The sequence below is a fragment of the Carcharhinus amblyrhynchos genome, chromosome 3 (genome assembly GCF_965287045.1).
Source record: "Carcharhinus amblyrhynchos chromosome 3, sCarAmb.v2.hapA, whole genome shotgun sequence".
NCBI lineage: Eukaryota > Metazoa > Chordata > Chondrichthyes > Carcharhiniformes > Carcharhinidae > Carcharhinus > Carcharhinus amblyrhynchos.
The window spans coordinates 136100494-136115288 of record NC_137326.1 but is presented as its reverse complement, the minus strand read 5'-3'; the positions used below and the strand labels follow the sequence as shown (position 1 = coordinate 136115288).

The 14795-nt window shown below is 41.5% G+C and overlaps 1 protein-coding gene across 1 annotated transcript in view; it reads left to right on the top strand.

Annotated features, from left to right (window-relative positions):
* The window catches only part of LOC145341162 (zonadhesin-like), a 72169-nt gene that overhangs the window by 40219 nt on the left and 17155 nt on the right, over positions 1-14795 (top strand). Inside the window, exons 13-17 of the mRNA XM_080186075.1 lie at positions 2769-2913; positions 3616-3863; positions 4166-4295; positions 9508-9697; positions 11960-12139. Of these exons, the coding sequence (XP_080042201.1) occupies positions 2769-2913; positions 3616-3863; positions 4166-4295; positions 9508-9697; positions 11960-12139 (893 nt within the window). The remainder of the gene's footprint in view (positions 1-2768; positions 2914-3615; positions 3864-4165; positions 4296-9507; positions 9698-11959; positions 12140-14795) is intronic.

Sequence of the window (14795 nt, the reverse complement as noted above, 5' to 3'; positions counted from 1 at the left end):
GTGGAATAACGTGAAGTTATCCACTTTGGTAGTAAAAATAGAAATGTGAGAATTCCTTGGTAATTGATGTTGATTTCCAGAGAGACCTTGGTGTTCTTGTTGATAAGGTGCTGAAAGCTAATAAGCAGTTGCAGCAGGCAATTAGGAAGACAAATTGTATGTTGGCCTTTATTGCAAGGTGATTTGAGTATAGGAGAAAGGAAGTCTTACTATAGTTGTATGGAGTCTTGGTGGAACCACATCTGGAGCATTGTGTGCAATTTTGGTCTCCTTACTTACGGAAGGCTATACCGGCCATTGAAAGAATGCGGCAAATGTTTACCAGTTAATCCCAGTGACAGCATGATTATCGTACGAGAAAAGATTGAGGAGACTGAACCTGTATTATCAAGTGTTAAGAAGAATGATAGATGGGCTCATTGAAGTTGATAAAATTCTCATTGGTGTCAACAGTGTAAATGCAGGAACAATGTTTCCCCCCTGTTTGGGGGTCTAGATCTAGGAGACAGAGTAAGACGCAGGCCATTTAGGAACAAGATGAGGTGCAATTTCTTTTGTTAATCTTTGGAATTCTCTACCCCAGAAGGCTGTGGAGGTTTAGACATTGAGTACGTTCAAAGCAGAGGTTGGTAGATATCAAGATACCAATGGCATCAAGGGACCTTGGGTAATGAGGAAGATGGCACAGAGGAGAAGATAAGCCATGAGCTAGTTAAATGGTGGAGCAGGCTAGAGGGGCCAAACAGCCTACACCTGTTCATATGTAGATGCAACTGATGATCCAACTTTGCAACAGAGAAACTAAGGCATCAAGGCCAAAAATTACGTCAGAATTGAACTGCATGAATTTGATCATAATTACTGTTTCTCATGTTACTGTGGAATAAAACAGTTTAATGATTGGAACCTTACTCAGCAGTAACCCAATCCACCTGCAACAAAACTGAAGAAAAACGCTTGGGAAATATGTGAAGATCTGATCTAGAGCACAAGGGGATGCTATTGTTCCATCCCTGGCTTATACTACCTAACAAATAGAAACAAGGCAGAACGTGTCAACTCCTGCAAAAGTAAGGGAAAGACCAGCAATGCTGTTCTTGAAAAGATGCCTGCAGCATGCTGATACCACTCATACAAAGAGTTGCACATAGAATACCAGCAGAGGGAGAAAATGCAGGAAAATTTCAGCTGGCCTGGCAGCATCTGTAAGGAGAGAAAAGAGCTGACGTTTCGAGTCCAGATAATCCTTTGTCAAAGCTTGTCAATACCGTGTGTTTTGTCTTTGCAGAGGCTGAAGGACCTCTGTATGAGGCTGTGGGCGGGATTTTCCAGCCACGCTCGCTCCCAAAGTGGAAAATCCCACCCGAGTTAAACAGATCTTTGTATAGTCCGCCCCTTGCCTGCTACGATTCCCATGGCGAGTGGGATGGAAAAATTCCCCTCTATGTACTTCCAGTAGATTTTTGGTTTTTATTTGATATATGTGTTCATTATTTTTAGGTTTGCCAACTGTGATAAAATATATTCATGAAAATTTCATCACACTCCTTGACCCTATGCTCCAGCCATTAGTTGGCCAACACACCCTTGTATCAAAAAGAAGTTGAACAAATACTTGACGGGTGAATAGTGGGGAACGAGCAGGAGAGATGGCTAATTTGATAGCCTTCCAAAGCGAAAACACTTGTTACCCAAGTGGATGATGCTTCACTGTCTGCCAAACAGCCTTTATTTCTCATTTTCAATGTTCTAATACCTGGTAATGAGAAATGTTCAAAGGAAATCGGAAATGTGGAATTGGCTACCGTCGGTGGTGGTAGAGGCGAACTCGCTGGGGTCTTTTAGAAGACTTCTGGATGAGTATATAGGATCTAATGGGATTGTAAGTTACAGATAGTTCTATGGCTTGGTAGGTTTAGATGTGATTGGTGCAACTTGTGGGCCGAAGGGCCTGTTTGTGCTGTAGTGTTCTATATCCTATGAAATGAACAGCATTTTTTAAATGTCCCTCTGATTTTTCTCCAGCGTCGCACACAGCAGTGTCTGGAATTTGATTCTGTTTCTGGAGACGCCAGGCCAATCCTGGAGGAAAACGAAAACAGAAAATTCTGGAAAATCTTAGCAGGTCTCACTGCATATGTGGAGAGAGAATAGAGTCAACGTTCTGAGTCAGGATGATTCTTTGTCAGAGCTCTAACTCAAAAGATTGCCTCTATTCTCTCTGAAGATGCTATTGTACCTAAAGTTTAAAATTTATTTATTACTGTCACAAGATTAAGGCTTACATTAACACTGCAATGAAGTTACTGTGAAAATCCCCTAGTCACCACACTCCGATGCCTGTTTGGATCAATGCACCTAACCAGCACATCATTCTGTGGGAGGAAACTGGAGAAGCCGGAGAAAACCCACACAGACGCAGGGAGACCGTGTAAACTCACACTGACAGTGGCCCAAGCCAAGAATCGAAACCATGCCCCTGGCGCTGTGATGTAGCAGTGCTAATCAATGCCACTGTGCCGCCTCTCTACCTGCTGAGATTTTCCAGCAGTTTCTGTTTCTGTTTCAGATTCCAGTATCCGCAGTATTGCGCCTCCATCCTGGAGGACTGGCAACCTAATTATTCATGTTGTTGAGATTTTCTTAGTGAAGATATGAAGCATCTGTGGAAGTTGGATACCATTCTCTCCTGCAAACATGAACTGTGTAGTTTTGTTATATTCACATGTCTATATAGCTTTAATAACATTTGTGTGCAACCGTTTCAGATTGGAGAAATATGGCTGACTCCACATTGTGCCCAAAAATGTAGCTGTGGAAGAGACGGTGAGATAAACTGCACAGATTATGGCTGTAGCTCTGAAGAGAACTGCAGTTTGAAGAAAAATGGGCAGTATATCTGCAAATCCACTGGTGTGTAACTGAAAGTGGTAGCTACTATCTTATTCAAAATATATTCAAGGTTGATAGATTATTTTTAAGCAAATCAGGCTGTGAAATGTCCCCCTCTCATAATTTCCACCAAGAGGGTAAAATGTTTGTGAGTAAATCAGCTGTCTCAATTCTATATTGCTACCTTCCATTGGCTAGTTACAGTAATTAGGGATGTATACATTATTTTATGTGTTCTATAAATTTATTGGGTACTTTTTTTCCTAACTTTCTTGCCTCATTTTCTAAAGGTGTTACCTCTTTCTTTGGTGTTGCTCAACATGACTGAGCACCCACGAATACCTTACTCAAGGACCCTTTTCTTCTTTGATCTTTGCATACATCTTTATATATATTCACTTTGTGTTAGGGGATACTCCTCTCTTTTATTCTCCAACATTTTCTTCATTTCTGCTATGATACAATTCTTACTTGCTCTTCCCTCTCAAAACATTGTGTCATGCAAATTTGAAAAAGTAATATTATAACACACATTATTTTCCATCTCAAAAAATCAGAATGACTGCAGAAATGAGCACTTTATGTTTGAGATTTGGAGTGTGATTATGTGGATGCTTAGGTGGAACTTTTTGCAGCAAATATAAATACTTTAATAGATCAGTTCAAAGAAGCATCTACAGACTTGGATCATCACGGGATTCTAAATGTATTTATTGTTCATAGGGTTCACCAAGTGCGCTATTGGGGGAGAACCATATTATTTGGCTTTTGATGGTTTGGTCCACCACTTCCCAGTTCAGCATCTGTATACTCTAGTGGAAACATCTGACGTTCCCAACAGACTTCAGAAGTTCAGGATTATTGGCAAAAATGCTCCTTTGAAGGAAGGGAAGGGCAATGTCCACATGCAAGAGATCTTTATTGAAGTGTATAACCATACTGTTCAGTTCAAAGACCAGCGGAAACTTGTGGTGAGTTGGCAAACCAGCATGACTGGAAAATCTAGGTACAGAATAATTCCCTACTTTAATTTTCAAGCAGTAGCATTGCAGACTTTAATGCATTGCTTACATGACTGATTTTAAAGCTGATTCTGTATTTCATGTCTGAGCTTGTTTTGTAGATTTTTAAGTTGTAAGCATTTAAAACACAAAGATTAAAGATAGATTACTACGTCAAGCGCAACTTCATTTTGTTATAGTAAAATCTAAAGATGCGGTTCATTAATCAGTAACAGCGTGTTCACAGCAATAAATAAATGGCTTTTTCACAGGTGGATGGTGAGCTAGTAAAGTCCCCAGCTCAGCCTCATGATGGTCTCCAAATCTACCAGAGATCCAACAGACTTCACCTGGAAACAGACTTTGGCCTAGCCATTAGCTTTGATGAGAAAGAAAGCACAGGTATTACAGTGTTGTTTGTAGCTGATAATATAATTCAAGGTTTTCAACATTAGCAAAGTACAGTAAGCAATTGATCTTCAATACCAATTACTGATTAACTGTCTAACACTGTATCCAGTCATTTAAATTTGCACTTTTAACAGTTTTGTGGGTTAGACAGCCTGACTGAAGATCACAGCACTGAGGACAGTGGACATTCAGTCACAAAAACAATCTGTTAGTTATCATATAAACTAAGGTTAAGAATCATAGAAGGCTCTTCAGTCCATTGTGCTTCTGCTAGATCTTTCGAAGAGCTACCCAATTAGTCATCCCCCCTGCTCTTTCCCACTGTTTACCCTTGAAGTATTTATTCAGTTCCCTTTTGAAAATAACTATTGAATCTGTTTCCTGTCCTCTGCAAATGCCATTCTTTTCAACAACTAATATATATAAATAATTTGGAGGAAAATGTAAATGGTTTGATTAGTAAGTTTGCGGACGACACAAAGGTTGGTGGATTTGCAGATAACGATAAGGAACATCAGAGGATACAACAGATATAGATCAGTTGGAGACTTGGGCGGAGAGATGGCAGATGGAGTTTAATCCGGACAAATGTGAGGTAATGCATTTTGTAAGGTCTAATACAGATAGGAAATATACAGTAAATGACTGAACCCTTAAGAGTATTGATAGGCAGAGGGATCTGGTGTACAGGTACACAGGTCATTGAGAGTGGCAATATAAGTGGAGAAGGTAGTCAAGAAGGCATATGGCATGCTTGCCTTCATCGGCCAAGGCATTGAGTTTAAAAATTGGCAAGTCATGTTGCAGTCTTATAGAACCTTAGTTAAGCTGCGCTTAGAATATAGTATTCAATTCTGGTCGCCACACTACCAGAATTGGTAGAGTCTTTGCAGAGAGTACAGAAAAGATTTACCAGGGTGTTGTCTGGTATGGAGGGCATTAGCTATGAGGGGAGGTTGGAAAAACTTGGTTTGTTCTCACTGAAACAACGGATGGTGAAGGGTGACCTGATAGAAGTCTACAAGATTATGAGAGGCATGGACAGAGTGGATAGTCAGAAGCTTTTTCTCAGGATGGAAGAGTCAATTACATGGGGCATAGGTTTAAGGTGCGAGGGGCAAAGGTTAAAAAAGATGTACGAGGCAGATTTTTTACACTGAGAGTAGTGGGTGCCTGGAACTCACTGCTGGGAAAGGTAGTGGAAGCAAATATGGTAGTGACTTTTAAGGGGCATCTTGACAAATGCATTAATAGAATGGAAATAGAGGGATATGGTCCCTGGAAGGCTGGGGGTTTTAGTTAAGTCAGGCAGCATGGTTGGTGCAGGCTTGGAGGGCCGAAGGGCCTGTTCCTGTGCTGTAATTTTTTTTTTGTTCTTTGTTATCCAATTCCAGATATTGTGTAGAAAGTTTTCTAAAATATATATATCAATACATTTATCTTTATTGACATTAGTAAGTCATCATAATGCTGCCGTGATTTGCTGTTAGATATTAAACTTTTAAAAGTGGTCATGCCTCAGGTTTCAGTAGGGCACAGAGTCATAGAGCTAGGTCCTGCTCTCAATCTTCTTCCTGTTATGTTAGCAGCGGTCACGGTGCGACAATTAATTTCAATGGCCCACGGTTAGAAAAGACTAAATTCTCCGAAGGTCTTGTTGCTCTTTGCCACCCAATGACCAACATTTCCTCTAAGCTGCGTGGTTGCACAGCCATGCAGCAATTGCAAATGTATAAGGACCAACAGATCATGCACAAGCAGTGGTCCGTTTAAGATACTTAGCTGAATGGCAACCTGAAAGGAATTGCAAAGTGCCACAAGCGGGCTGCACACAGCAAATGTGAATGAGAGGAATTCTCTCCCAGAGGAGTCCATGTGTGCATACACATGGTTGTAAGTGTGTGAGTGTGCATCCATCAGATTTGCTTTTGGTGCACCTTGCAATTGAATAGGTTTACATATGAGGAATGGCCACATAGGCAATGTAACCAGTACGAATGGAACTGCATATCAATGAAAATCCAAAGCTGGAGAAAGAAAATCAGCATGAGGGGACAAGAATTAATAAATGTAAGAATGTTTGCCTGCAATACCAAGCAAGATCTTTGCTAGACTGTAATTAAATAATTACTGCAAATTGATGATTTTAAGATATTATTTTTATGAACAAATTAGCAGTAATATTAGGCACTTAAGTGATCTATGAATGCATAGACTAAATTTAGGGTGATTGCACTGCGTATTGCTGTACTTAAAAGTCAAACACCAGTATTTCCTGTGGAATGTGATATTCACAGCGACAGGATGGTTACTCCTTCTTGTTAGGCTCCTCAGTGACTGCACTATCAACAAAAGTTGAATTCTGAAAGAAGATTAACTGACTGATTGTGAATTGCTGCAACCTACTATGAAGATGATACATAAGAACATAAGAAATAGGAGCAGGAGTAGGCCATCTAGCCCTTCGAGCCTGCCCCGCCATTCAATCAGATCATGGCTGATCTGTCGTGGGTCAGTTCCACCTTCCCGCCCTCTCCCCATAACCCTTAATCCCCTTGCCTATCAAAAACCTATCAACCCGCGTCTTAAATATATTTAGCGAGGCAGCCTCCACCACTTCAACGGGCAGAGAATTCCAGAAATTCAGCACCCTTTGAGTGAAGAAGTTCCTCCTCAACTCCGTTCTAAACCGCCACCCCTTTATCTTGAGGCTGTGCCCTCTAGTCCTACTGTCCTTTCTGAGCCGGAAGAGCCTCTCCACCACTATCCTATCCATCCCATTCATCATCTTATATGTCTCAATGAGATCGCCACTCATTCTTCTAAACTCTAACGAGTACAAGCCTAGTTTATTCAGCCTCTCCTTATAGCTCAACCCCCTCAACTCCGGTATCAGCCTAGTAAACCTCCTCTGCACTCCCTCCAAGGCCAAAGTATCCTTGCGTAAGTGCAGCGCCCAAAACTGCACACAGTACTCCAGCTGCGGCCTCACCAGTGCCCTGTACAGTTGCAGCAAGACCCCCCTATTTTTATATTCAATCCCCCTCACTATGAAGGCCAGCATCCCGTTTGCCTTCCTGACCATCTGCTGCACCTGCAGGCTGGGTTTTTGCGACTCATGCACAAGGACCCCGAGGTCCCTCTGCACCGTTGCATGCTGCAGTTTTTCGCCATGTAAGTAATAGTCCTTCCTACCATTATTCTACCAAAGTGGACAACTTCACACTTGCCAACATTAAATTCCATTTGCCAGTTCCTGGCCCATTCACCCAGCCTATCTAGATCCCTCTGCAGACTCTCCACACCCTCCGCACAATTTGCCATTCCACCAATCTTGGTGTCATCAGCAAATTTTGACACCATACACTCGGTTCCCTCCTCCAAATCATCTATATAAATGGTAAATAGCTGAGGCCCCAGCACCAACCCCTGGGGCACTCCACTAGTCACCAACCGCCAATCCGAATAGCACCCATTGACCCCCACTCTCTGCCTCCTATTTGACAGCCAATCCCCTATCCACACTAACACCCTACCCCCAACTCCATGCCCCCTGACCTTCTGTAATAACCTCTTGTGTGGCACCTTATCAAACGCCTTCTGAAAATCAAGAAACACCACATCCACCAGCTCTCCTCTATCCACCGCCCTAGACACATCCTCATAGAACTCCAATAAATTCGTCAGATACGACTTCCCCTTAACGAAACCATGCTGCGTCTGCTCAACAAACAATTCTCCTCAAGGTGCCTCGCTATTTTCTCCTTGATCACGGATTCTAACATTTTACCTACAACAGATGTTAAACTAACCGGCCTATAATTCCCTGCCTTTTGCCTGCCACCCTTCTTAAACAACGGTGTAACATTAGCTGTTTTCTAATCTTCCGGCACTTCCCCGGAATCCAGCGATGTTTGGAAAATAATCACCAAGGCATCCACTGTCACCTCCGCCATTTCTTTCAGAACCCTTGGATGCATTCCATCCGGTCCTGGGGACTTGTCCACAATCAGTCCCTCCAGTCTTTCGAGCACTGCCTCTCTAGTAACAATAATGTCATTCAGGCCCTCCACTCCTACCATCTTTCCATTGCTAACACCTGGCAAATTATTCACGTCCTCCTCCGTGAAGACCGAAACAAAAAAGTTATTCAAGGCCTCAGCCATTTCCCCATCCCCTACCACTAAGTCCCCCTTCTCATCCTCTAAGGGTCCAACGATACATGTCTTTGTGCCACAGCAAAGACCTAATGCCTTATTTTTCTTAACACAACAACCTGTGCAAATGACTGGCTGTTTTTGGCACAAATTTCATTATTTTCTTGAGTGTTTGGCAAATTAATTTTTAAAAGTTGTGCTATACGCTGAGTCACTTACATAAAACCTGATTAATCAGTGGAGCAGCAATCCTTGAAACCACAACAGGACTTGATAATCTTGATAGAAATTTCTCCTTAAAGGATGAAGCACAAATTGAATTTGAGATGTATCATCAATTTGTTCTGGTCGCTCTCAAATGTGTTCCTTTTAAAAAGTAGTGTGCAGATGCACCGGCATATTTCCTGTAAAGTGTACACAGGTGCAACTCACTACAGCACATCTGAAGAAACCTTTCTTTCTCATTAAAAATATTTTGACTCTTTTATTTCATAACTTATTTATTTTAGTATGTAGCTGTCTGATCTGAAAAGAATTGTCCCTGTAATGGTTTTGTCTGGTCCTTAAAATTCCAGACATTTGCCTTCCCTCACATTTACACAGAGTTTACAGCACAAACATGTTGGTGTTTATGCTTCACACAAGCCTCCTCCCAACCCTCTTGATTTTACCCTCTCAACGTACCTTTCCTTTAATCTTTATGTTCTTACCTAACTTACCCTCAAAAGCATCAATGTTATTCACCCCAACTACACCATACCATGGCAAGGTCCACACTCTTACTTTTACCTCTCTAGGTAAAAATGTCCCTGCTGCTGAATGAAAAGTTACGGGGTGGAATTTTCTAGCCGTTCACGCTAATGGGATTTCTCTGGTCCCGCTGTAGTGAACGGAGATCCTCTGTCCTTGCTGCAGCGGCAGTGGGGTGTACACAGCCGGTAAAATCATGCCCATAATATCTGGCATGAAATAATGTTAAGGTAAAAGTAATCTAAAATAATTACCATTGCCGGTAATTTTCAAATATTCATTTTCTTTCTCTTTAGACATTACTCTTCCCATTAGCTACAGGGAATGGGTTCTTGGATTATGTGGTAATTTTAAGGGAAAGAGAAAAAATGATCTTACCATACGCAATGGAACCAGAATTACTAAAATGAAACAGTTTGGTGAAAGTTGGGATATTGACGGAAGTGGACCTGCAGCTAGTGAACCAAGCATTACAGATAGACAGAGGTATGTGTGTCTTCTGATGAGTAATATAATGATGATTATGGTATATGTGAGGGGAGTTACACAATGATTATCCTGATTCATAGCAGATTCTTCTCATCTGTCTGAGCATCAGAACATCTACAGTATTGTGAAATGATTTGTTCAGTAAATAAAACAAAATGACTTCCAAAATTTGCTTGGTGTAGAGTAAATATTTTAAGATTTACTTACAGCACGTGGGCATTGCTGGTGGGCCAGCATTTATTGCCCATTACTAACTGCCCATCATTTCAGAGGGCATTTGAAAGTTAAACACGTTGCTCTGAATCGACTCCTGGGTTTGATTCCTGGCTTGGGTCAATGTCTGTGCGGAATCTGTACTTTCTCCGTGTGCCTGGATTTCCTCCAGGTGCCCAGGTTTATGCCACAGTCTGAAAGACATGCTGGTTAGATGCATTGGCCATGCTAAATTCTCCCTCAGTGAACCTGAACAGCCACCCGACTGTGGCAACTAGGGGATTTTCACAGTAACTTCATTGAAGTATTAATGTAAGCTGACTTGTGACGCTGATAAATAAGCTTTAAATTTTTATCTGAAGCCACATGTAGGCCAGACCAGGTAAGGGATGGGAGATTTTCTTCCCAAAGAGCATTAATGAACCAGATGGGTTTTTCCAACAATCGACAATGGCTTCATGGTCATCATTAAACTTTTCATTCCAGATTTTTTATTGAATTCAAATTTCACCATTCTCCATGGTGACATTTGAACCCAGGCCCCCAGATCTTGCCCTGGAGTGTCTGGATTACTTGTCAAGTGACAATATCACAATGCCACTAAATACCAGTTTGTTGCTTTTGTGTTAAGAATATATCGGCAAAATACTGTGGATGCTGGAATCTGAAACAAAAACAGAAAATGCTGGAGAAACTCAGCTGGTCTGACAGCATCTGTGGAGTGAGAATAGAGCCAATGTTTTGAGTCTAGATGAGCCTTCATCAGAGCGCTGACGAAGGGTCTGACAAAGAGTCACCCTGACTTGAAATGTTGGCTCTATTCTCTCTCCACAGATGCTATCATTCCTGCTGAGTTTCCTGAGCATTTTCTGTTTTTTGTTTAAGAATACAGTTTTTATAGTACTATATATAGTAGCCCTGAGCTAGCAATAAAATCAGCAGCATCATGCATGCAACATCAAAATCACAATAAAAAGTTAACTATAAACTTGTCTGGGTAATAGATTTCAGTAGTTAATCTTGCAAGATTACAGTTGAAATATCTTTTAACTTGCCTATCAAAATTGTTCCTGAGGTTAATGAATTCAAGTGTAAATATGAGTGGAAACATCTTTTTAATGGAAAGCCATTTGGAGTAATTTTCTGGCTGCACACAAGAAATTTTGCTCATTGACAGAATTGCAGAGAGCATCTTCACAATATTTGATTCTCCCACTAGATACCTGGGAAAATTCACCCCGTTATTATCTCTTCCTCTTGCTCAGGTACTAGAATAGGGGAGATGGTGGCATTGAAGTAATGCTGCCAGACTAGTAATCCAGAGAATCAGGCTAATGCTCTGGGGACATGGGCCAGAATTCTCTGGTTGTTCACACCCTACTGCTGCTGCCAGTTAGAATGGGGAATTTGAGGCTCAGTCAAATCTCCGTTTACTGCATGGGGACCAGAGAAATCCACTGGCGTGAACAGCCGGAGAATCCTGCCCATGGGTTCAAATTCAATCATACAAACCAGTGTGGAATATGAATTCAGTTAATAAAGATGGAATAAAGCTGGTCTCAGTAATGGTGACCATGAAACTATCATCAATTGTCATAAAAACCCATCTGGTTCACTAATGACCTTTAGGGCAGGAAACCTGCCATCCTTACCTGATCTCCAGACCCACATCAATATGATTGATTTTTGACTGCCCTTGGGAATGGCTGAACAAACCACTCAGTTCAAAGGCAATTAGGGATGGACAAAAATGCTGGCCTTGCCAATGACATTCACATCTCATGAAAGAATGAAGAAAAAGCACAGAAGATGATCTGACCACATAGTACAGTTGTATTCACCTCTGTCATGATTCTGAACAAACTATGCAATGGTTTGGGAGAGTCTGTTTAAAAGAAATAGAAATAGAACATGAATAAATGGTGATTGTCACCGTGAATGCTTCTGGTTATTTGTAGATTAAGATACTGAACCCAGTCCAAAGTACAGCAGTTGTTGTTTGTTTGCTTGTTATGAACATTTTTACTGCTTGTTATTTAAATGCAGGCAAATCCCTACAACAGATGAAGATCTTGAAAATATTGGATTAGACACTGGATTTGACATGCTGTGCAGCAAAACTGAACTAAAGTTTATACAAAGAACCAGTTACTGTGGAATTCTTTCTGATCCAGTTGGTCCATTCAGCGATTGTCACAGATTTATTTCACCAGAGCAGTATCAGTTGTAAGAATCTTATCTTCCTGTGCACTGAATTTACAGTTTGATGAAGAGAAATTCCTTCACCCAGAGTGTGGTCAACCTGTGGAATTCACTTCCACAGAAAGTAGCTGAGGCCAAATGTTTTCAAGAAGCATTTAGATATAGCATTTAGGGTGAAGGGGATCAAAGATACGGGAGGAAGGTGAGATCAAGCTATTGAGTTGGATCGTAATGAATGGTGGAGCAGGCTAGAAGGTTGATTGGCCTTCTCCTTCTATTTTCTATGTTTCTGTGACTACCATCATTGTCCATACCCTGACTTGCACCAAGTCCCATTCACCAATCACCTTGTGCTCACCAATCTATGTTAGCTTCCCCATCGGAACATGCCTCAATTTTACGATCCTTATTCATCTTTTTAAATCCCTCCATGGCTTCATCCCTCTCTATCTCATTTTCACCCTGAGCCATAAATTCTCCAAGGTCTCAGAATTCCTCCAATTTTGGCATCTTAAATATCTCTGATTTTAATTACCCCATCATTGGTAGCTGTGCTTAAACCTCTCTGACTCCCCATATTTCTCGCCTTCTTTACATGCTCCTTAAAATGTACTTCTTTGACCAAACTGTCGGCCATCTCTCAATGCCTTCTTTTTGTGATTTGGAGTTAAATTTTATTTGATGATGCTCTTATGAAGCACTTGGGAAAATTAAATATAAAATATAAGTGCCAATTGTATCATTTCACAATTCTAACAATCCTCACAACATGGGCTATTTCACCTAACTGTATTGTAAACATCTATACAATAAGCCTATTATTGTATATAGATCTAAAATTCACAAAGTCTAAAATTTTAACTAAAAGCTATACTTTCCTTTGCATATCAAGTAGATGAGAGTAATCGGTTGCACAAGGATACTAGTAAGCAAAAATTGATTTTTAAAAAATCCCTTTTTAGTATTGGTCTATTATCTGAATTTCCATCACAAAGGCAAGTAGTAGGAACTAGGAAAATTCCTACCTTGACCATCCAGCTCGCAAGAAAGTGTCTACCAATGTGGGATCGTCATTACTAGAGGGTAGATGCAGGTGTCATTGGGTCAGCCAGCCTGGGAAAAAGGTGTCTCGGTGCTGTGAGATTTCATCTCCGTTAAAATAAAGGCCTCCAGCCCTCACACTTAGAATCATAGAATCCCTACAATGCAAAAAGAGGCCACTCAGCCCATCGAGTCTGCACTGACCATAATCCCACCCAGGTCCTATTCCCATAACCCCACATATTTACCCTGCCAATCCCTGACACTAAGGTCAATTTATCATGGCCAGTCAACCTAACTTGCATATCTCTGGACTGTGGGAGGAAACCGGAGTTCCCGGAAGAAACCCATGCAGACACGGGGAGAATATGCAAACTCCACATAGACAGTGACCCGAGGCCGAAATTGAACCTGGGTCCCTGGTGCTGTGAGGCGCAGTGCTAACCGCTGTGCCACTGTGCCCCACCCCCTCGTGTCCCAACAGAGCATCTTACCCGAGCCCTATCCCTGTAATCCCACATATTTATCCCGCTAATTCCCCTAATCTATATATCTTGGGACACAAAGGGGCAATTTAGCATGGTCGATCAACTTAACCTGTACGTCTCTCAGAATGTGAGAGGAAACCGGAGCATCCTGAAGAAACCCATACAGACATGGGGAGGACATGCAAACTCCACACAGACGATCACCCCACCCACTTGCATAGCACCCTACATACTTCCCATGCCCCATCAATGTCATTTCATGCCCCCACCATGTTTCATGGCCCCTTATGACCCATGACAAGTTCTGCCCTTTTGCGCAACCATCATGCCCCCTTTACCAAGCAAAGGCACTTCCATGTCCACTAACTGACTATACACTATAGAACCAATGAATCCTTGCAGTGACAGTGGAATGATTTTAAAGAAAACTTTAAACAGTAATTAATTCATTACTTTCCACTATGTTAAAAAGAAACTCATTTCACTACAAGGTAATAAAAGTGTTCATCATCCAGACCCTTAATCATATCAATAACAGAAATTTCAAGCCCTTGAAACCACTTAATCTTGTGTAAATAAACATTATGAATTTGACTGTTGAGATCAGAGGCAGCACTATCAATCAAGCAATGTTTTCCCTGGGTTTCAGGTGTTTCAACAGTACTGGCTGTCTGAGCTGTACACAGTAAGAAGTCTCGCAACACCAGGTTAACAAGTTTATTTGGTAGCAAAAGCCACTAGCTTTCGGGTCTCTGACCCTTCGTCAGGTGAGTGGAGAGTTCTGATCATAAACAGGGGATGTAAAGACACACACTCAGTTTACGGAATACTGATTAGAATGTGAGTCTTTACAGCTAATCAAGTCTTAAAGGTGCAGACAATGTGAGTGGAGATAGCATTAAACATAGATTAAAGAGATGTGCATTGACTCCACATAAAACAGTAAGTGAGATTTTGCAAGCCCAGGCAAGTCATGGGGGTCACAAATAGTGTGACATGAACCCAAGATCCCGGTTGACGCCGTCCTCATGTGTGCTGAACTTGGCTATCAGTTTCTGCTCAGTGACTCTATGCTGTCGTGTGTCGTGAAGGCCGCCTTGGAGAACGCTTATCCGAAGATCAGAGGCCAAATGCTGGTGACCGCTGAAGTG